A 24,142-nucleotide genomic window follows, 5' to 3' on the forward strand; every position below is an offset into this window, starting at 1 on the left:
GTGATTGTCAAAGGGGGAGTATTAGGTTCTGACAGATGATCCATATTAGCTCTGGAGCTTTTTGTCCAATAAGCAGGACTCCAAACAGAATGGGTAAGTGAGGGTTTGAATGCGTGTTTCATAGATTTGTTGAAAGAATTAAAATGAACATTTTGACTCCCCAAGCTATAAGGACAAAGTAGAAACTATGTAGTCATATCTGGGCATAAGACAAAGTTAGTTTAAACTCTGATTGATATATGGATTATTGAAAAAGGAATGGAATTACATCTAAGGTAGAATTCTATGTTTCTTGAAGAAGAAAATTTTAGAAAATATACGGTGCTATTTTCTGCCTCCAATAAATAAGAGGACCATTTGTCCCCTATCCAAGGCATTCGCCACCATTTGGCAGTCTAGTGCCCTGAGTTCAGACTTGTCAAGGAATTAATATTCTTCCTGAAAGTTAAAGATGCAAATCTAAACATACGAAATGATGTTTTAAAAAAATATAATGCATAAAGGAAACAGACTAAGTTTAGAAGGACTTAAGAGAGATGTTATTAAACATACTTGGTTTAATTTGTAGGTAACTCACTTCTATGGGAAAGAAACCCTATACACCAGTCTTCTGACACAAATGGATTTCTATGTGATGCCGGTAGTTAATGTGGATGGTTATGACTTCACATGGAAAAAGGTAGGTAAAGGCAAAGAAAACAAAACACGCCCTAGTTGGAGATAAAGGATGCACCGATCAAATTATTCATAGAATCCTGGATCTTGGCACAATGGTTTTATTTAAGATATAAATATCTTTAAATTCTTATTATGGACAACTTCAAACATATGAGTGGGAATAATTGCATAGTAAATTCCTCTGTACCTACCACACAACTTCGTCAATAATCAGCTCATGGCCAATATTTTCTTGTCTATATCCCCAACCCAATTCTACCTTATTCATATTATTTTGAAACAAAACTCAGATACCATATGATTTCAGCAAAAATATTTCAGGATGCATCTCTAAAATAGGTCTTAAAAAAAACACAGTACAATTGTACCTAAAAATTAACAATACTGAATATCAGAAAATGTCCAATCAAATTTAAATTTGCAATTGTTTCATAACTTTTTTAGAAAAATTTTCTTTGATTCAGGATCCAGTTAAGGCCAATATATTGTGATTGGTTTAGGTATATTTTAATTCTATTTTAATCCATAGATTCTCTCTCCATCTCTCTGTCTCTCTCTCTCTCTTTCTCAAATTTTTCTTTGCAATTTATTCATTGAAGACAAGGTTTCACATTGTCTGGATTTGCTAATTGCATGGGCGTGTTGCAATTTAACATTCCTCTGTCCTCTGCATTTTCTAAAATTTGAAATTTGGATAGTAGGGGATAAACCAGATTCAGATTTGACTTTTTTGGCAGGACTATTTCATAGTGATTCTGTGTTCTGCATAATGTCTGGTTGTATCTCCTTTTGTGACATTAGCTACAACAATGCACACTGCCTAGATCCATCCATTCTTACTAGGAATCATTTGAATAGCATTTTGACTCATAAAATCATAAATTGCAAGATTGAGAGAAGCATTTTAACTGCACTTACATTGTGACAGAATCACATTCTAACTGATACGTGAATTTAAACCTTAGGACCCTTTAATTCAATCGTGAACATCTAATATGCGTGAGTTTCCTAGTCAATCTCATCTATACTGGAAACCATTATCAATGGTATTTCTAGCCCATCAACATGATTCAGGAAAATTACTCAAGCAATGGAAGTGCAGTCCTTTCTAATTTAATGAGAAGCACATCAAAGCATATTTGAGCATATATAAGCTCAGAAAAGCCTCCTGAGCCGCACATGTAAACACTAAGGGGAATGAAAATAATCAGAGTGATTGGAAACATACAGGATTGGACAAAAATTGTTTCGTGGAAGAGGAAGAGGTAATTTTTGCAGAAGAAATGGCTGGAAATGGTGAAGGAGATTGATTGAGAAAGTTATCGCAAGTGAAAGGAACACTGAATAAAAGCTTGTAGGGAGGACTGGGCAAATCCTGAGCTAAGTAAATGAGAAATCCCTAGAACAGTACCTAACAAATTTGTGTCCAATAAACGATCACAGTCATAGATTGATGTTATGATAGACTTGTTCCTTTACTTGAATCACAGTAGAATTAGGCCATCCTTAGCTATTCCTACCCTCCCACTGTCTTTGTGTCTTAAAACTGCCAGTTAGTCCCTGCAGTGTGAGAACCTAATTTCTCCAGGGTAATTCTTGCTACTAAACCATAAGCCCCCCGCTGGAAGCGGACCGGGAAGCTGGGCAGAGGGTTGATGACAGCGGGGTAAATTTGCCACGTCATCTCAACTACAGGTTTAAACAAAGTCTGTGCAACTGTGTACATGATCAAATTTCTCAGTTTGTCCCCAAGAACCCAATGGGGCAATTCGCTTTGTGTTCACACACCAGGATCGAATCGGTACAATCAAAGGAACCATCAGGCTAGAAGTGTCTTCACATCTCCCCCTCCTGACACTTTTAAATGAGAGAGTTTAATTCAATCTAAAGAGAGCATTGAGGGGTGCCTGGGTAGCTCAGTCAGTTGGGCATCCTACTCTTGATGTGGGCTCAGGTCATGATCTTACAGTTTGTGTGATTGAGCCGCACATCGGGCTCCTCACTGACAGTGCAGAGCCTGCTTGGGATTCTCTCTCTCCCTCTTTCTCTGCTCCTGCGCTCCCTCTCTCTCTCTCTCTCTCTCTCATACACACACACACACACACACACACACACACACACACACAGAGTCTCTCTCTCAACATAAATAAGCTTTATTTTAAAAAGAAATATAGGGGCGCCTGGGTGGCTTGGTCGGTTAAGCATCCGACTTCGGCTCAGGTCATGATCTCACGGTCCGTGAATTCGAGCCCCGCGTCGGGCTCTGTGCAGACAGCTCAGAGCCTGGAGCCTGTTTCAGATTCTGTGTCTTCCTCTCTCTCTGCCCCTCCCCTGTTCATGCTCTGTCTCTCTCTGTCTCAAAAATAAATAAACGTTAAAAAAAATTTTTTTAAATAAAAAGAAATATAAAGATAAAAATTAAGTATAAATATGAAAAAAATAAAGAGAGCATTGAGACTCATGAGTCATCATTTTCATTCTCGTTGAAACACCAAGTTATTTTCCTTTTCTCAGAAGAAATTAAAATGGAAGCAAACAAGATTTAAAGAAAACCAATAACCAGCCTTGCAACCAGCCTTGCAAAGCCAAATGAAATTTCTGTTGGTATGGGTCAAAATTGATTAAATATCCCCATTTCATCTGGTTCACACTGAAATAGCTTTGAGAGAACATGGTGGAGACCTGGATAGAGAGAGGGCTGTGCGAAAGGAACGCTGTGAGGACAGTGGCAGAGCAGAGTGATGGGTTTGCAGGACAGACACACAACTCTGGTCACTTAGGCTTTAGAAGTTGTGTCTTTGCTTGAACTGCAAACATGGCCATCCTGGTTATCAGTATTTTGTTTGTTTAGAATCGAATGTGGAGAAAGAACCGGTCTTTTCATGAAAATAATCGTTGCATCGGAACAGACCTGAACAGGAACTTTGCTTCCAAACACTGGTGTGGTAGGTCGTTTGCTTTATTTCTAGCAATGTTCATTCATCTGAAAGGGGATATTCACAGAGAAAGGCCTATTAATTCAGAGTAATTACAGGGGAGGCCTATCTAAATCAGGAAATAATTCAAATAGGCTTTTTAGTTAAATGCAGTGCTGAAAATGTGCATAATTCACCTTAACCCCTCCGCCCTTCCATTTCGTCTTTAAAAAAAGGAATTTGGTGGGCATCTGGGTAGGTCAGTCAGTTGACTTTGGCTCAGGTCATGATCTCACGGTTCACGAGTTCAAGCCCCGCACTGGGCTCTGTGGTGACAGCTCAGAGCCTGGAGCCTGCTTCAGATTCTGTGTCTCCCTTTCTCTGTCCCTCCCCGACTTGTGCTCACTCACTCGCACTCTCGCTCTCTCCCCAAAATAAAAAAAATAAACATTAAAAGAAAAAGGAACTTAGGCCGGTTCCTTAAGGTCCCTTTTAGCTTCAAAATGCTAATATTCTACTTTTCTAGAATAATAATGAAGCGACTGTTAAAAGTCCTACTTTAAAGAAAAAATAACATTCATCATTAGAGTATCAAAGTCCAGGGTAGGGTGAGTAGCTCTCCATTTTAATTGCATAGGAAAGGGCTTACTTCCACAGCATTCAAAAACATTTTCTTTTGTTTTCACTATTTAATATTTTTATGAATACCATAAACTTATGTCTGGCATAGCGAGAGCCTATCATTTATTGATTTGAATGAGTCAAAGTACTCAGTGGATATTGATTTAGGCATTCAGGAACATTATCTGGGGGCACCTCGGTGGCTCAGTCAGTTCAGCATCTGACTCTTGATTTCAGCTCAGGTCATGATCCCAAGGGTGTGGGATAGAGCCCTGTGTCAGACGTGGAGCCTGCTTGGGACTGCCTCTGTCTCTCTCTCCCCCACCCTACCTCTCTCCCCTGCTCCCTTTCAATCTCTGTCTTTCTCTCAAAAAAAAAAAAAAAAAAAAAAAAAAAAAAAACCACACAAAAAAACAAAAAAACAAAACAAGACAAAACAGAACATTGTCTGTTCTCAGGGAGGTAGGTGTTGGTTCACACCCCCATTGTATTTCATAGTTACTACATTTAAGAAACAGCTACAGGGGTGCCTGGGTGGCTCAGTCGGTTAAGCGTCTGACTTCGGCTCAGGTCACGATCTCGCGGTCCATGAGTTCGAGCCCCGCGTTGGGCTCTGTGCTGACTGCTCAGAGCCTGGAGCCTGGAGCCTGTTTAGGATTCTGTGTCTCCCTCTCTCTCTGACCCTCCCCCGTTCATGCTCTGTCTCTCTCTGTCTCAAAAATAAATAAACGTTAAAAAAAAATTAAAAAAAAAAAAAAGAAACAGCTACAGAACTAAACCTGATGATAACCTTGAGTCTAATCACCCCTTTGCCCTACACAGTGCTGTGTACGTGATTGTACATATTTCTTTTTAAAACAGAAGAGAAAATGTGTGATTTTGAACGTTTCATCATTCTCAGAGTGCATGTGAAAACCTCACCGCAGGGTAGTCCCCTTATTTCCGTATTTCCTTCCTTCTCTAGGCTAGAGACTCAGTGAGGGAAGGGACCACCCAGTGCAGTGCCTGGCACATGCGGGAGTCGCAGAAATTAATTAAATGAATATAGGAATGACTTAGTTGTTGTAGGAGAGTTACAGATGTAGTAAGCAAGCAGAGGAAGGAGCAGTTAATCTCCCCTCAGACTCACTCCTTTTGTGATTAAGGGAACTACTCAGTGGTTTCTCTGTGAGAGCCGTTCTTAAGATTGTCCCATAAAAGTACCCACTGGGGCCCAAAGACTCTGCCACAGCAGTGATAATTGGGCAGGGGGTCAGAGAAGCAGCAGCGAATATACAATAGATCTGAATAGAGCTGTTAGTTACTAAGTGCAGAGCCGTTTACATATGTCTCCCCCTAGGTTTCATTATCTGTGTATCCTGGATGGAGAATCCCAGACTCAGGAGGTTGAATCCCTTGCTCAAGACCACAGACCTAGGAAGTGACAGACCTGGGTTATGAAGCCAGGCTGACTGATCCCAAAGTTATCACGATTCTTCTATGTCTGAGAATCACTCTTCTGTTATAGGTTGCCTTCTGGAACTTCTTCTTTTATCTGGAAGTTCTTTTGGTGCTCTGTTTCACTTAATATTTTTTTACGGCGAAGCCATAAAAAATTTGAATAGCCAAGACGTCAAATATATTGTTACTGCCATCAAGAAGTACCAGAGGCCGCTCTGAGGCGTGGCACTTTATGATTACCCATCACAAGAGTTAGAAACAGAAACAGCAAGCAAATAAAAGCAAAAAAAGGGTCCAATGAGGCACTCAAACTCACGAACCCGGAGATCATGACCTGAGCCGAAGTCGGAAGCTTAACCAACTGAGCCACCCAGGTGGCCCCCACCACCTCAGTATGTCTTTAGTAGTATGTAAGCAAGCCAGTGAGACAGAACTAAATCTTCTCTCTTCCTTGTCCCTACAACTAGAACACGCCTTTATGATACTTTTTTTTAAGAATCTCAAAGAGCACCTTACTCTTTAATGAGAAACGACATATCAAGCCTGTTTATTTGTTTCATGTTCACTTCCCCCTTCCTCTAAATTAAAATTGTGTGTGTGTGTGTGTGTGTGTGTGTGTGTGTGTGTGTGTGTTGGAGTTGGGAATGGAGGTGAGTTGTCTTAGACCGATCAGGCTGCCGCTAACAAAATACCGCAGGCTGATGGCTCCAGCAAGGTAAGTTTATTTCTTGCAGATCTGAAGGCTGGAAGTCCAAGATCAAGGTGTCAGCAGGGTGGGTTTGCCCTGAGGCCTCTCTCCTTGGCTTGCAGATGGCCACCTTCTCACTGTGTCCTCACTTGACATTTTCTCTTTGTGCACATCTCTGGTGTCTCTCTCTTTCCTTAAAAGGACACCAGCCACATTAGATCAGGGCCCCACCTTCATGACTTCCTTCAACTTTAATTACCTTCTTAAAGGCTCTCTTTCCAAACATAGTACATTGTGGGTTACGGCTTGCATACGTGAATTTTGGGGAGACAGAATTCAGTCCATAACAGGTAGCATTTTGTGAGGACCTCTGGTCTCAAACTTCCTAAGATAGATCCCCTCATTTTCTAAGATGTTAAGTTAAACTGCAAAGTTTTGGTAGCTATGGTACGGTGGAAAATCCTTTCTTTCTTTCCCATGAGACCATAGTGTTTTTTTAATCGCTTTTATGGCGCTAAAATACATATAACCTGAAATTTGTCATTTTAACCATTCAGCACATTGAAGCATTAAGTATATCCAGTCGGTGAAACCATCACCAGTATCCATTTCCAAAAGTTTTCTTCAGCCCAAACAGAAGCTCTGTGACCATTCAGCAATGTCTTCTTGTTTCCTACTCACTGCAGTCCCTGTAATGTCTGCTCTACTCTCTGTTCTACGAACTTTCCTGTACTAGATATCTTTTTATTCCAGGGTTCATAGATGAGATAATACTTAAGCTCGAAGGGATCTGGGAGACCAAGCGCTACAGATGAAGCACCTTCAGCTGAGCCAGATGCAATAGCTTGCCCAGATCGACATGTCTGTTTAAGAGCAAAGCAGTCCCGGACTCCAGGGTCCTGACTCCCCATGAATCTTTCTACCGAAATACTTGAAACCTCTAGAATGACAGTCACAGAATGAGAGCCTGAGGCTGCACTGTCCACTGCAGTAGTCACTAGCCACATGTGGCCCCTGGACACTTGAAATGTGGCTTGTCTGAATTGAGATGTGCAGTGAGTATAAAATACACACCAAATTTCAAAGACTTGGTGTGAAAAAAGGAGCCTAAAGTATGCCATGAACAATTTTTGTATTGATTGTGTTTGAAAGGATTGTACTTGGTACCTATTGGGTGAAATCAGTTGTATTATTAAAATAGGTTGTTGCTTTTGAAATACACAGTTACTTGAAAACCTAAATACGTAACTTGCCGTATGTTTCTACGGAACGGCTCTGGTCTGAAGATTCATGTTAGGGGACCACCTGTTCCTTTGTCTCTTTGATGTCCCCCTACTCCTAACGTAGACTCTCTACTCTCTAAAACTATATATCGGGGAAAAGGGCAGGAGTAATCAAAGGATATGAAACTATCAGAATGGTTGGTCTGATCACATTCTTGGTTAAAAATACAAATGGGGGAACCTGGGTGGCTCGGTCGGTTGAGTGTCTGACTCTTGATTTCAGCTCAGGTCATGATCCCAGGGTTGTGGGACTGACTCCTGTATTAGACTCCATGCTGAGAGTGGAGACTGCTTAGAGTTCTCTCTCTCTCTCTCTCTCTCTCTCTCTCTCTCTCTCTCAAAAAACAAAAAACAACAACCAAAAAACCCATTAATACAAATGAAATACTTGGAAAGGCCTTGGATGTTTAGCCCATATTTTCTTGTGCCAAAAAGAATGTTTCACAAACATTAAGGTTGTCTCTGTTGCAAATAAAAGGCAGAAATCAGAGCAAACTTGAGGCAGGCAGGACCTGTAAGGATAATGGAGTAGACCATGGAACCCCAGGACAAGGGCAATGAGCTTCAGAAACAGCTTGGAACTGGGCCTGGGGGACTGCAGTGAGCTCTGTGAGTCCTTTCTCTCTCCATTCATCCCTGCAAAGCACAATGGGTTTTTGTTTTATTCCAATCCACATGATGATGATGGTGATGCTGGTGACCACGACGACGACGCGAGACAAAGACCATGAGGAGGAAAAGCAATCATTACTGAATCTTAGTATTTACAAGGCACCATGCAAAGCACCTCATATACATTGTACTGAATCCTCATGAAATCCATGTTAAATGTATAACTTTTCCATTTAGCAGATAGGAAAATCAAGGTTTAGACAGGTTTCAAACATTTCACCTAAGGCCATATAGCTATTAAATGGCAGCACCAAGCTTAGGATCAAGCGGTTGGGTGATTAACAATATGCCACTTAGCCTCTTATCATAAAAGGTCCTTACTGCCAAGAATGTTCACTTTGCATCTCCTGAAACAGCAGTATTTCATTCATAGGGTTGCCAAGAGGAGTGAATGAGATACTGTGTGTAAATCTTAGAGTTCAGGTCAGCTGGTGTTTTCTTTGTTCTAGAGTGCCGCTGGACTGACGCTAGGATCTTCCACTTCGATACTAAGTTATCAGCGGAGGGATTCAGAGTGACAGAACACAAGTTAGGGACCTAGTTCAAGATTAATCAACTGTTCCTAGGCGGGAATAATGGTTGGGGTCAGAGGTGGCTCCCTGAGGCTCCACCCCTGTGAATGAAAGAAGAAAGGTGAAGGGGTAGGAGGCAGGCTACCATCCAAAGTGATGTATACTATAATTTCTCAAAAGGATGAATAAACATTACTCCGGCCCCGAACATTCCATCTTCTTTTATTTGCCAAACCTCCTTAGCAAGTTGCAAGTAGTACGAAAGGCAGACTTGTATAGTCTGAGCTCCCAAAGGAGACTCCTTTTATGGACCACATTGATTAGTAATTTTTAAACTACAAATATCAGAAAAACCAAGCTCACGCTGGATTAAAGAAAATGGGGTTTCTAAAAAAAATGGGGTTTCTCTATCTCACAAAACCACAAGTTTGGAGGCAGGGCTGACGTCTCTGAGATGTCCTTAGCCACTTTCACAAAGGGTGCAAGATGGCTGTCCCCAGGCAGCGATTGTTGGGGTGTTTGCTCTGAGGGAGTAGAAACATCTGCTTCAATAGAAACATAAATATGTTCTTTACAGAACTCTGTCTAATCCACTTCTCTAAAAATTTTACACCATGGATAATAGGAGGATGCATTGTCAGGGAAATCACAAATGACAATGGCGTTTGCTAATCCCACTCTATCCATTTCACTTCAGAGGAAGGTGCATCAAGTTTCTCTTGCTCGGAAACCTACTGTGGCCCTTACCCTGAGTCAGAGCCAGAAGTGAAGGCAATGGCCAATTTCTTGAGAAAAAACATCAACCACATTAAGGCTTACATCAGCATGCATTCATACTCCCAGAAGATAGTGTTTCCATATTCCTATAATAGAAGCAAAACCAAAGACCATGAGGAGCTGGTAAGTGCTACTCAATTATCTTTTTTTTCATTGGCATTTCAGAAATAAAATAATACGAAGTTCAAGAATCAAAAACTGTGGGAAAAATTTTCTCCTCTGGAGGACAGATGGAAAGGTGCTTTCTGTTTTGATCTCGTTCTGCTGAGAGTCACCCTGGGTCAGGGTTCACTGAGGGAATATAAAGAATGGGTCCTATTCTGTGGACAAGAACTTCAGTCCAGCAAATGGGTATCTAAGAAAATAACTGACATACTGCTTGAAGGTCAGGGGGAACCATTCCCCGTGGAACTGATCTACATATAAAGCCCTAACAGCAAGGACAAGAGACTCTGGAATTGTGGGTCTGCTTTGTGGTACCTCGCTTTCAACAACAGATAGATCAAGTCCTGGAACCACACTCATTAATTTGATATCAACGTTGGGAATTGTGTGCACACTGCCCTCTCTAACCCCCAGGGGTTTGGTCCTAGTAAAAGCACCTCCAATTTCAACACTGAAGCGAGAACCGCCCCCCCCCCCAACGCCACCTTTTTTTGGAATGTAGTGAATGATACAGAAGTTCAAAGAAGACTCATTTTGTCTGCTAACCCCTCACTCCTTTTTGGTCCCAGATGTCCTATGTTTGGGTTGATGGCAAAGAATGCAAGGGTTCTCGATGGATTGTAGCTGGGATTGGCCGAATTCTCACCGCAGATGCCTTCCAGGCAATGGAAGGGTTATGGCAACAGTCTGATTCTTGCCCAAGTTCTGATCTTTATGTCGTGTTCTGTTTCTTACTCATTTTATTCTAGTTCTCTTTCCTCTTTCTCTTTTTATGTTTTTAAATGTGTATGTTTTTGTTATTGAAGTATAGTTGACATACAATGTTATATTAGTTTCAGTCGTACAACATAGTAATTCCATAGTCTATGCATTATGCTCACTGCAGTAAGTGTAGTTAGCATTTGTCACTCTATAACATTATTACAATATTATTGACTATATTCCCTATGCAGTATTTTTTAACCCATGACTTATTTATTTTATAACTGGAAGTTTGTACCTGTTAATTTCCTTCACCTATTTCATCCATTCTCCTAACCCCCTCCCCTCTGGCAACCACCAGTTTCTTCTCTGTAATTATGAATCCGTTTCCATATTTTTGTTTGTTGATTTGCTTTGTTTTTTAGATTTCACATGTAAGTAAAATCATATGGTATTTGTCTTTCTCTAACTTATTTCACTCAGCATAATTCCCTCTAGATCCATTCATGTTGTTGAAAATGGCAAGATCTCATTCCATTTTATAGCTGGGTAATATTTCATTGCACACACACACACACACACACATCTTTATGCATTCATCTATCAGCGGATACTTAGGTTACTTCCATAACTTGGCCATTGTAAATAATGCTGCAATAAACATAGGGTCATGTATCTTTTCAAGCAAGTGTTTTCATTTTCTTTGGGTAAATACCCAGTAGTAGAATTACTGGATCATATGATATTTCTATTTTTAATTTTTGAGGAACCTCCATACTGTTTTCCACAGTGTTCACCCCAATTTACATTCCTATCAAACAGTGCGCGTGAGTTCCTTTTGTCCATCTCCATGCCAACACTTTTTATTTCTTGTATTTTTTATAATAGCCATTCTGATAGGTGTAAGGTGATATTTCATGGTAGTTCTGATTTGCATTTCCCTGATATATGGTGATGTTGAGCATCTTTTCATGTATCTGTTCACCATTTGTATGCCTTCTTTGGAAAAATATCCATTTAGGTTCTCTGCCTATTATTTAATTAGATTATTTGTGGGGTGTTTTTTTGTTTGTTTTTTGTTTTGGGGGTTTTTTGTTTGTTTATTTGGTTGGTTTTGGTGTTGGTTTTATGTCCTGGTTCTCTTACAAGAATAAACTATAGCCACATTAAGGGCTGGCAGTGGCTGATGACAAATATAATGTTATTTGCACTTCCTGAAAATAGCTCATTTAGAACATAAATGTGCTTGATGCTTGCAATTCTTTCTTTTTCTCAAAGGAAAACTTTTAAGGAAAGCTCCTTTCTTGGTGTCATCCTTGAAGAAACGAAAGGATATTTATCATGATTTGGAAGTAGAACTAGTCTGATTTTCCCTTGTTTTTGGATTAGTGTTGCCACACATATTTTGTTGAGTTATTTGGTGTAAAATATTGTGTTTGGCGGACACTGATGAAAGAAGCATTCGGTAGGACCCTGCCCTTTAAGAGAACATGATATGGTTAGGGAGCTCAGCCATGAGCAAATGTTACAAGTAGCTATATTCGAGGTGCAGTGACTACTGAATAAGTTGGCCCAGATGGTGCATCCTCAGTTCTGACAGGGCTAGCACGGGGGTGGCCTCGTTAACTGATTCAGAAGGAAATGCTAGATAGCCTGGGGATAAAGTCCCTGTGCCTGAGGAATTTCTCATCTCTTAAAGGGCAACATACTATAAAGAAAACATAATAATAAAGGGCGATTGCCATCAAAGAACAGATACACTTTCAGCCAGAAATGGAAAGACAGGAATTCCATAGACAGACCGGGAAGGGAGGACATAGGACATTCAAAGCGGAGGAGATGCGTCCCCGCAGAAAGTGTGTTCAGGGGACCCTGTGGGTGTGAGAGTAGAGAGTGACGCCATCAGAAAGTGGATGTGGTCCGCTTGTTGGCATGTCAGAATAAATTCGTGTTTTGTTCTGTAGACAATGATGGTCCATTACCATTTTTTTGAACAAAGGAGGGGTACAACATAATATGCGCTGATACTCCTCTGGGTTATTCAAGAGAGTGACAGCGGATGCTAGCCTGAACTTCGCGAAAGGTCTGGATAAGCTAGAAACAAATGTAGTGGAACAACAGACTTACTTATTAGCCTGCTCCACACTGGGCACATGATCCTTTTTATGTGATGAGTCTTTAGTAGTTATTAGGCATTTTACCCAAGAAGAGAATGGAGTTTGCGAGAAGGAAACGAAGTAAGCATTAGGTATACGTAATATTTACACAGGTTGCATTTAAAGTTTGGTGATGATTTTGTGTAGGAGTAGGGTAACCCCAGGCGGTTTGCCTTTGGAATACAGTTATACCTCATTGTATATAAGAAACGAACTCCTAAAAAAATGCATGTGAGAATTATTTTTTCTTCAAGTTAAATCAAATTTTCAATGTACTAGAAGAGTCTATGTTTAATGCCACCCAACTGTGATTTCCATAAAAGTTTATTTATCCTTACTATGCAGATTTTTCATATCAACAGTTTTCTCTAGCTTTATTCAGATATAACTGATGTTTAACATCATGTAAGTTTAAGGTGTACAATGTGATGATTTGATACACTTACACATTGTTTAGCTGGAAATTTAACTGGAAATGTATATAACCAACACTCCCCCAATTCATTCACCCCCACCCCCCTAGCAACCAACAATATACTTTCTTTTTCTTCACCTACACAGTTTGATTCATTTAATATATGATGATTTTTTTAAAGAAACTTCTGCTTGTCCCGCTCCAAAGCTGCACATTAACTGAAATTTCATATTCTATTGATTTCAGTCTCTAGTGGCCAGTGAAGCAGTCCGTGCTATAGAGAATACTAATAGAAATACCAGATATACACATGGCAGTGGTTCAGAAAGTTTATGTAAGTATTTCTTCTTAACATCTTGGAGAACTGTGAGCTACTAAAGAAATCTGTGTGTTTGCTTTTTCTGTGCGGATTTAATTTTTCTAAATGCAATCTTTAAACCAGGTCACACGTAAAATAGTTGGATTATAACAATTAGAAATGGAAGCATAATAGCTATGACAGCACTGAGCAAGGCTATATTAATAAATGAATACACTGAAGACAAAATGGTATTTAAGAAATCGTGTTCATTGCTACAGAGTAGAGATTATAGAATTGTCATCATAGTAGTTGAGTGAAGGAGGAAAGGCCATAAAGGGTTAAAAGAATGTATAAGATGCCAATGGCCACCGTGTAAGGTTGCACAGGTTGAACACTATATAAATCTGAGGAACACTCTTTACATTAGATGCTTGCTAGTGACAGGCGGTGCTCACTAGAGTACATTATAGTTAAATGTCTTTTGCTTGTATCACACTGATGATAGCTCATATATGGCAAACTCTTAAGAAATATTTTAAAATTTAATTTCTGCTGGCAGATATTTATTGGGGGACTCCTTTTTACCCACATTGGGAAGACAGATAATGATTTTTATCTTTTGCAACTGGAGGGGGAGATGGAGAAAGAGGAAGAGAAAATAAACATGTCACCAGGTGTCCACAAACTGCGACCCACAGGTCAAATTCAGCTTACTGCTTGTGAGGCACAGGCCTGTGAGATAAGAACAGTTTTTCCATTTTTTAAATGGTTGAGGGAAAAAACACAAAATAGCGAGATTTTGTGACACGTTAAAATTATATGAAATTCAGATATCAGTATCCAAAAATAAAGTTAAAAAAAATTTTTTTTGCACTTATTTATTTTTGAGAGGCAGAGAGAGACAGAGAGTGAGTGGGGGAGGAGCAGAGAGAGAATGAGACAGAATCCAAAGCAGGCTCCAGGCTCTGAGCTGTCAACACAGAGCTCGACGCGGGGCTCGAACCCACAAACTGTGAGATCATGACCTGAGCTGAAGTCGCACGCTTAACCGACTGAGCCACCCAGGCACCCCCTAAAAATAAAGTTTTATCTGAACACAGACACACGCATTTATTTATGTATTGTCTATGATAGCTCTCGTGACAGTAGTATCGAATAGTTTTATGATATAATTTGTGGCTCACAAAACCTAAAGCATTTACTATCCGGTCCTTTACAGGTAAAGTTTGCCAATCTCTGATGTAAACAACTAAATAGTAAAATAGAGTATAATCCCATCGATATGTGAAGAATATAAAATAGTCTTAAGGGTTTGAGGATGACTGCAGGAGAGAGAGGTTACTTAGCTAAAGTGACCTAGGAAGGTCTCTCTCTGTAGGTGACACTTCTGGGAGACCTACCTGACAAGTGGCTGCCCAACAATGGTGTCAGGGGAAAACCAAGGAGAGGAAATGGCTTGTGTAAAAGCCCTGAGGCAATATTTAAAACCTCAAAGTTTTCTTTAACAGGTATGATCTACGGGAGTAGAAAAGTACATTCAGCTTAATAATCACATTCATATGATTTTCAGTAAATTGCTTTACCCCTGGATGTCCTATTAGTGGAAAGTCCAGAATCTTCCTCTTCCTCCTCAACTACCCCTAAAATGTCTCACAACAAAGTGGGGCCAGATTGGTCCACATGGTGTCTCTGTCTCTTGGTGTCACTGGTCCACTGTTACCTTTGCTGACCCAGGTCCTTGCTCTGTCGGAGAGGCACCCCACACCCTCCTTTCACAATTCAGAGCTTTCTTGATTCCCATTCTCTTCTCTACCATTGTTCCCCAAAGCATAACCATAGAGCCTCAGGGCTGAAGAGCTTTAAAAGTAACTTTCTGTTGTGGTGAAATCAGTCTATCTCTACATACTCTTTCATTCATTCATTCATTCATTCATTCATTCAGTATACATCTGTGTGGTTGTGTGCATAAGCATGAGAAAATGGCTAGAAGAAGAAATGCCAAATATTGAGAGTGGTTGTTCTGAATAACTTATTTAATCCACTGCTGATGGATATTTTTCGGTATTATAAACAATGCTTTGGTAAATACCTTTGTAGTTAATTCAAGTATAGGTATAGAAAGAGGCAAAAATGATCACTTTACACGTTACATGACTGTCTACCTGGAAAACAGTAGAAATCAACCAAAAATATTAGTAACAATCAAAAGTTGAGTAATGTTTGGGACACCTGGGTGGCTCAGTTGGTTAAGTGTTCTGTTCTTGATTTTGGCTCAGGTCATGATGTCATGGTCACAAAATTGAGCCCTGAGTTGGGCTCCATGCGGGTGTGGAGGCTGCTTAAGATTCTATCTCTCCCTCTCCTTCTACCACTCCCCTGAGTGCACACACACACTCTGTCTCACAAAACAAAACAAGAACACAAAGTTGAGTAAGGTGGCTGACTATGAACTAACTATACAGAAATCTAAAGCCCTCTTATATAAAAAAATAATAATAATCAGGTAGAAAATAAATACCCCTCTATATGTACATGCACATATATATACATACAGATACATACATATATGTGAATTCATTGTTGAATGCATATATGTGTCTACACACACAAATAAATCCATATATCTACATGAAAAACCTAGAAAATTTTACTGGTAACCATAAAAGAAAATAAATAAAAGGAGAAATGCAGCATGTTTTTGAGTGGGAAGACAATATAAAAATGTGTCAGTTGTGCTAAATTAGTCTGTATATTTAATGCAATCCTAATGAACAGTTCAATGACTTTGAACTTCCTTTGAAAGAATAAAGTTGGTAGATGAGCTCGTAAAATTCTGAAAAATGAGGCTAATAGGAGAATTTGCCCCAACCAGGTATTAACGCACATAAACTTGTAGTAATTAAGACTGTGGAACAGAGCCTGGGAGAAACAGATCAACAGAAGGGAGTAGAAGAACAGAAAGACACTTAAATACATAAGGACGTCTAGTATCTCATAAAGGAGGCACTTCTAAGAATGTTATTCAATTAATAGGGTTGGAGAACCTGACAACTTACTTAGAAAAAGAAATTAATTTATTACTAACATGTCTTTCTCCAAATTACATTCCAGATAAAATATTTTAAGATAAATCCTCTGCCATAAACCAAGTCAAAAGCGAAATAAGCAAATAAAAAAAAGTTTACATATTACACAAGGCAAATAGCACTAATATTGCTGTTATAAACAATCTATAAAATGAATCGAGTAGAAAAATAAGCAAAATATACACTAGAAAAATTGAGTAGAAAAATATATAAAGATGGACAATAAATATAGCAAATAAAATGTCCAATTCAGCAGTAATCAAAGAAACAAGGTGATTTTGTGGTATTTTTCACCCATAGAATTGCCAGAAATGCATGATTCCTGTGGATGGTATGGGAAGGGAAGTGGGCATATTCATACCCTGCTAGTGGAGGGGTAAATTAGTTCAATTCTTTTGAATATTATTTGGCAACATGTAGCATAATCGTAAAAAGTACATACTCTTAGGCTGGTAAATCTGCTTCTAGGAAAGAATATTCCAAAGAAGCAAAGAAGCAATTAGTGAAAACCAGAAAGTGCATTGTAAAGTTGTTTATATTAATTAGAAATCAGAAAAAAATCTAAAGGTCTCCAAGTAAATAATTATTATATCCAGCTTTATAGTGTAGTGCTATGAGATCATGAAAAAATATTATAGATTTGAAGTCATTAAGACATAAATATGGTCAGAGAGATCATGTTTAGAAATGTTACAGGGGCACCTGGGTGGCTCAATCGGCTAACGTCTGACTCTTGATTTCAGCTCAGTTCATGATTTTTCAGTTTGTAAGTTGGAACCCCATGTCTGGCTCCCCACTGCTGATGGTGTGGAGCCTACTTAGGATTCTCTCTTTGCTCCTCCCCCACTCTCTCTCTCTCTCTAAAAATAAATAAACTTAAAAAAAAGAAGAAATGTTACAACACTTCATGTATAGGATGATCTTATTTATGTAGGAAAAAATTATGTTAAAGCATGCACTGAGGGGAAAAAAAGACACTAAAATGTTAATAGTGATTACTACTCTTTGGCAGGGTTATGGGTAATTTCTTCCTTAACCTGTTTTTCTTCAGTCTCCATTTTCTACCAGAGACTTAGATTACTTAATAATCAGAAAAAAAGCAGAGCTATTTTTAATTTTAGGGGGAAAAAATCCATTTTGTTAGTTAACTTGAAACATTGTATTTCAAAAAGTAATTTCTTCTTTCTTCTTGTAGACCTAGCTCCTGGAGGTTCGGATGACTGGATCTATGACTTGGGCATAAAATACTCGTTTACAATTGAACTTCGAGATAAAGGCCAATATGGATTCTTGCTGCCAGAGCGTTACATCAAACCCACTTGTACAGAAGCTCTTGCTGCTGTCTCTAAGATAGCTGGGCATGTCATCAAGAATGTTTAATACTCTTGATTTTTCCACTCTTCTCCCATATTTTAATTTACCGATTCCAACAAGACTAAATCATCGTACCAATTCTTTTTAAAGTTTTATCCGTAGTTTTGAGAAAAGCTTTTTCCTATTTCTTGGTTTTGTCAAAGAAAAGGCCAAAATAAATGCTACCTTAAAATTAAGGCAGAAAAGGGCTCACATTGCTTTTTTCTTTCTAAAAAAATATGTAAGAGGCTAGATATGATTTTTTTTTCTTTGATTAAGGACGTTTGACCATCGATCTCAAGCAATTTTAATAACTAGTTTCTTGCAGATCATTGGACCACAAAAGGAAAGGTGGTTAGGACATTAAAGATTTCTGCTCCAAATTTTCAACGAACTGCCTTGCGCCTTTAAAAACCCAACCGTGTCTTGTTTGCTCTACAGTAATAAGCGAAGGCCCAGAAAGCGGAGGAGCGGAGGAGTGTCAACAGTACAAACACCGTCTATCACCTCTCAGTGCACATTGCTGAGCACATGAATGAATGGCTGTAGTTACTGTCAACAACCAATGTGGCATTTTGTGCATTTACTACAGCTGTTTATTTTAAGACATTATATAATAAAAGGCGTAAACTCTTTCTCTTAGATTCACTTTTTATTGGCAACCTTGGCTCCCCCCCTGGCTCGGGCACGCCTCTCCGGGGGTCTCTCACCCAGCACAGACGTGATGATTTCCCCGGCACTCCTAGGAGCCGACTTTACGCCCGGGGGCGTGTCTCCGAAGGGGCGGTGCCTGCGCGCTGACGACTAATCTGGAGGCCGGAAGCTGCCGCGGTCTAGAGGGGATCAGGGCAAACACTTGACTTCCGGCGGCGTTTTGAGTCGGTTCTCCTAGCGGCCTGGTAGTGTTTTCGTTTCCTTTTCTTACTCTCCAGTCTCTCTTCGTTCTTTTTCTTCCTACGTGTCAGTCTCACTTGACCCTGGCGAAGCGGCGGGCGGGTTCTGCTTCTCAGCCACCCCGGGGGCCCGTCGCTAGCGGAGGGCCGGTTCCCGGGAGTCGCGCGCGCACCTCCTTCTCCTCGTCGTCGTCTTCCCGGGTCCAGGCGCGGGGACAGAGAGTCGCCTCCCCCGCTCCTCGGAGCGGTGGTGGCGGTAGCGCCTCCCGACTGAGCTTGCGACAGGAGCTCGGGGAGGAGGTAAGCTTGAATTGTGTGAATTGGTGTGGGTACTGGGGGAAAGGCGTTGGGCGGACCCGGGATGGGGAGGCCCCGAGTTGTCCTACATCCCCGCTCGGGTCACGTCAGGATTTTTAGCTCTCCTTCAGCATCCCACCCTTAACTGTGCAATAGCTCCTTCGGCTCAGGCTTCGTTTCTCGCTCTTGTACTGATTCTGACGAGTTTGTCTACGGAGTCGGGTCTATTCAGACAAAAGGCTGTGCCGGGACACTACCATTTGTGGGCTTGGGAACCCTTGGCGCAGTATTCGCATTTGTATAAGCTGGAAGCGGGCAGGAATATGGTGTTAGATTTAGAGGCTCCCTCTTACGCATTCCAGATCTATTAGGAAAAATTATCTTGCTGTTGGTTGTATTTGGTCTTGCTTATTGCCCGACAGTGGTCATTTAGAGATTTGGGTCCTGGAGGTTGAGGAGTGCTGCTTTATCTTTACATTCCTAGGTAGTTACTTTTGGCAACCTATCTGTCAGAAGCCGGGGAAAGTGGAGCGAAAGGAGAGGGTCTGTTGTTTGGCATTATCTCTTTCTAAAACAGGTTAAAATAATTTATGTGGCTGGAAAATTATTCAAAGTTGATATTACTTGAATGATATTGGTAGGGTCTTGTTTGTGGAGCGTAGCGGCTTACGCTTTTGGGTTATATTACAAAGTTTTCAGATAATTTGAAGCACTCTGAAAATTATAGACGTATACTATCTGAGACGTTTTGGGGTTTTTTGAAAAAAACAATTTTAAAAGTTTGGAAAATATCTTCACACTTCAACTTTTCAAAGACCGTGATACCGTTGCAGTTAATCTAAATGTTTATGGTGCCAGTTAGCGGAATCTAGTTCTGTAATATTTGAAATGACTGGCTTTAGTACCTAAGCGACAATATTTTGGAGAGTTTTGTGGATATAATGTGTAGATTTTAATATATTTTCCAATTCTTACTGAAATATTAAGATTGTATCATGACAATTTAAACAAGAGACTACTAAGAATATTAATGCTGGTATATAGCAGTTTGTGTCTGTAAAAATAGTTGCACCATGAAACTTAGACTTTTATCGTGTGGATCTGTTACGATCCAGTTTTATCAAATGCATGCCTCTTACTGGCTTCCTAATCATTGCTGATTCGAAATGAATGTTGATTGCGTATTTAAGATATGCAAATCCAATTTTCATATTAGTAAATTAATACTAAAATCCATAAGTGATGCTATTTCCACTTATGTACAAGTTATTAGAATTTTTACAAGTTGTCAGTGTTAATTTGTATTACAGTATGCATTGGCAGTTAAATATAGAAAGCAAAATTGTTTAATTTACATTTATTTGAAGAATTGGTTTTTAGTGGATGTTTCCCCCACTTCCTCCAACCCCACTCTCCATTTCATATAGAGTTGGAGCTAGTTAGCAACAGTTGAAAATTAACTGGTGTTGCTGTAGAAAGTGTCTTTATACTTTTTTGGTAGTGTGTATGTTGCAGTTTAGTTTATTTCACTTTATCCTAGTTGCCAGCATTGGCTATTCTCTGTGCATAGTCTTTTTTAACAAATTATTTTTATTGCACTGTGCTGCAGTATTGCCTTGCTCATAGAAGTGTAGTCAATTTAGTTCTGTTAGTTTTGTTTGGAATTCAGTTTGGAATTGTTTTAGTCTATTTATAAGTAACATGCAAGGTTGTTTTAGAAAGTTCTTTTTAAAAATATTCTCCCAGATTATGCATCAAATACATTTCTAAGGTCTGTTTTTTCTTTTAAAAATATGAACTATAGATATGAAGAGACCTTATTTTTAATATAAGCCTTTTAATTTTAGAACTTCAGTGGGTAGAGGTTTCTTCTAGTACCAGTTAGTACATTTATGTAGTTTTAATTGTTTAATTATTTGACAGTTTCCTAATATGCCACGACTCATCCAGATTAAAATAATTTATGTTTTCGTTTGTGCTAAGGGAAGTTGAGGCCTCAAAAAGATATAATTAGGGGCACCTGGGTGGCTCAGTTGGTTATGCATCTGACTTCAGCTCAGGTCATGATGTCGCAGTTTGTGAGTTTGAGCCCCGTGTCAGGCTCTGTGCCGATAGCTCAGAGCCTAGAGCCTGCTTCTGATTCTGTGTCTCCCTCTCTCTCCACCCCCCCCCCCCCACCTTGTGCTCTGTCTCTCTCAAAAATAAATAAAAACATTAAAAAAAAGAAGATGTAATTCTGTATTGTAGTGAGGATACTAGAATTGATACATGTTTTATTGACACAATTTTAGTAATTAGGCTTCAGGAATAATTAATAATTTAAAAAGAGGTTTCTATATGTTTCTCCTTTCTTAGCCATATTTATGTAGTATGTAGCTTTGAGTACATTGCCATATTTGTAAGTTTGGGAGGAAAAGGAGGGACAGTTTCCATTTATTAAGACCCTCTTTTGTTATATTTTAATAGAGTCAAACTTTGTGTCCCCTGTTTTCCTTTTTTCAGTTGAAAAGATGTCATGAAAATTTTGATATTTATTTACTGTGCAAATAGAGGGGAGAAATAGGAAAATAACTCAATAGACTTTCACCAGTGTCACCTGGGCTTTGATAATGATGGTATTTGGGAAAGACTTGATAATGTGGGTGAAAGTGTGATGACAGTTTGAAATCAAAGAATAATTTGAAAACAAATCTGGGGGGAGAGCTTTTAAAGTCTCTGAGATAGGGAAGACTTTAATATTTACATTTTTAATTTCCTTGTTTCTAACTTTTCTCATATGCTTTGAAGCATTTGCTTATTGAAGCGTGTTCAGATGTTAATTGAAAAAGGTTTTTCCCCCCTCAGTCATATCTATATTTTATTCTGTTATGGTGTTTTTTTTTCTTTTTTTTAAAGTTATTTGTTTGAGAGAGAGAGAGAGAGAGAGAGAGACTGCACAGGGGAGGGGCAGAGAGAGAGAGAATTCCAAGCAGGCTCTGCACTGAGCAAGGCTCGAATTCACAGACGGTAAGATCAGGACCTGAGCCGAATCAGGAATTGGACCCTTAACCAACTGAACCACCCAGGTGCCCCTCTGTTGTGGTATTTATTTGCCTTTGAGGGCCCAAATTTTTAGAATGAAAATTCTAATTAAGTCATATTAATTGGTAACATACTTTTAAAGTAATAAATTAATATATATGAGTAAATGCTTTTCATGTATTGCAGGTTTGTGTATATATTTAGACAAACAGGATTTTTTTTTTAAAATGTTTATTTATTTTTGAGACAGAGAGAGACAGAGCATGAACGGGGGAGGGTCAGAGAGAGAGGGAGACACAGAATCTGAAGCAGGCTGCAGGCTCTGAGCCGTCAGCACAGAGCCCGATGCGGGGCTCAAACCCACGAACCGTGAGATCATGACCTGAGCCGAAGTCGGACGCCCAACCGACTGAGCCACCCAGGCGCCCCTAGACAAACAGGATTTAAAACATATTTTGTCTTCCTTGCAAACATGAAGCATTTTGTCTATGCCAACCATGAATGTTTCAGTAATAATATTTAGGTAACTATTATTGATGACTACTGATGGAAGTTCCTAGATAGATGATCGGAAGAATTCCTATTCCTTTCAATTAGAAAAGTTCAAGTCCTACTTTTTCCCTTTGCCTCAGATTTTTTTTTTTCTGTCCACGACCACCCTATAACATAGACTTGGTGTTCGAAGTCAGTGCAGTTTTGAGAGGAGGTCTGATACTGTTGGATGCTGAGAATATGACTTTTATTTCTTTGCTGTTTTCCCCTAAGTTGGGAGACTCAACAGTAGCTAAAAGTAAAGTTCTAGTGATAATCACTATGTAGGTGAATCTTGACTAGTTCTTGATGTCACCGGTACAAGCAGCTTTGTCTCTGTGGGAAAGAGTGACAAGAATACAGGAAGGGGTGTACGATTCAGTCATTAGTCCTCACTTGAATATCTTTGACATATAGTCTGAACCTTTTGAAACCTTCAAAGTTGATGTTAATGATCTAGCATTAGAGAGAAGCTGTGGTTTTCAGTGGTAGGTCAGGGGGGTAGTGGAGTCCTGATCCAAGCAACAGATTACAGAGCAGGAAGGAGCCCTCAGAAAAACAGGAAGGGAGATGCTAGATGACCAGTGTTTTAGGTATAATAATAAATAGCTTCTTGCCTCGATTATGGAAAGCACTACCATTAATTTTTTTTTTTTTTTTTTTTGGAGGAGGGTGTGTTGGAAGTGTTGGCATGCGGAGATACATAGGAGTTTTGTGAGCAGAACTATTTCCTTTGAGAGTGGAGGGAAATACGTTAAGGTTAGGGTTAGTCTTCTTGAGGCAGTGTGGTGGGGTGGTGTGCCTGTTTTCCAAGTTCTAAATAACTGGTAATAGCTAATAAGGAACTTCTAGAACTCCTTCAATTTTAAGTTTATTAATAAATGTTTTAAAAATTGAATTAGTGAATGAGGATTATAATGTGCATCTATGTATTAGTACTTATAATAACATATAATGAAACTTTAAATATGCTTTTGTTTTAAACGTTCCCTGTATATTTTGTGACATACTCACTTTTTATTGCCTCCTGCTCTGATATAAATTGTAAAAAAGTGGTTTTCTCAGTTAATCAAAGCTCTACGTTTTCTAGATCTTTCCTCAGCTCCCTTTATCTTGGCTTTCAGCTCTCTAAAGAACATTTTAGTTTGGTAAATCAAATGGGTACATGAAATTTTACCAACTTTTACTCTGTAAATTCTCATTTGGGCTGAGAATGAAATCAAAGATTATCTTAGAGTAGTAACTGTTGGATGTACAGTTGGCTGTAAAGTTCCTTACTCAGAGAACACTTGACACATATGTGATTTCATGTTGCAGCAAATTCTTATTTATGGGACACTCGATGCTAATTTTTAAAAATTTGTAACTAAAATTATTTTCTGAATTCTTTAAATCACTAAATATTAATTAATAAAATGGTTGTATTTTATATTAAAGAATAAGACTGTACCTTTTTTTCCAATTTAAAACTACTCTATCATTTCCTATTTTTCTCTTGGTTCATTATCTTTTGTTCATTTGTCAAATGTTGTCCTTATTCTTAGGATTCTTTTAAAAATGTGACCTGAAAAGAAGTATCTAACTAAACCAAATATTGTTTATAATTTTTTTTAAAGTTTTGATTTGGTACTCTCAT

The 24,142-nt window shown here is 39.1% G+C and overlaps 2 protein-coding genes across 6 annotated transcripts in view; both read left to right on the plus strand.

Moving 5' to 3' along the window:
* CPB2 (carboxypeptidase B2) overlaps nt 1–18,386 on the plus strand; it is a 49,818-nt gene extending 31,432 nt beyond the window's left edge. The window contains exons 7-11 of the mRNA XM_042903809.1: nt 569–679; nt 3,530–3,623; nt 9,507–9,709; nt 13,271–13,358; nt 17,607–18,386. Of these exons, the coding sequence (XP_042759743.1) occupies nt 569–679; nt 3,530–3,623; nt 9,507–9,709; nt 13,271–13,358; nt 17,607–17,791 (681 nt within the window). The 3' untranslated portion in view covers nt 17,792–18,386. The remainder of the gene's footprint in view (nt 1–568; nt 680–3,529; nt 3,624–9,506; nt 9,710–13,270; nt 13,359–17,606) is intronic.
* Nucleotides 18,387–18,615: 229 nt separating this feature from the next.
* The window catches only part of ZC3H13 (zinc finger CCCH-type containing 13), a 96,511-nt gene continuing 90,984 nt past the window's right edge, over nt 18,616–24,142 (plus strand). For 3 of the 5 annotated variants that reach the window (XM_042920233.1, XM_042920517.1, XM_042920305.1), the window contains exon 1: nt 18,618–18,957. The gene's annotated coding sequence lies outside the window, so the exon portion shown is untranslated. Of the gene's footprint in view, nt 18,958–24,142 lie in introns of all 5 variants that reach the window. The other 2 variants (XM_042920361.1, XM_042920434.1) reach the window with 2 other exon arrangements.

Source organism: Panthera leo, chromosome A1 (assembly GCF_018350215.1).
Source record: "Panthera leo isolate Ple1 chromosome A1, P.leo_Ple1_pat1.1, whole genome shotgun sequence".
Classification (NCBI taxonomy): domain Eukaryota; kingdom Metazoa; phylum Chordata; class Mammalia; order Carnivora; family Felidae; genus Panthera; species Panthera leo.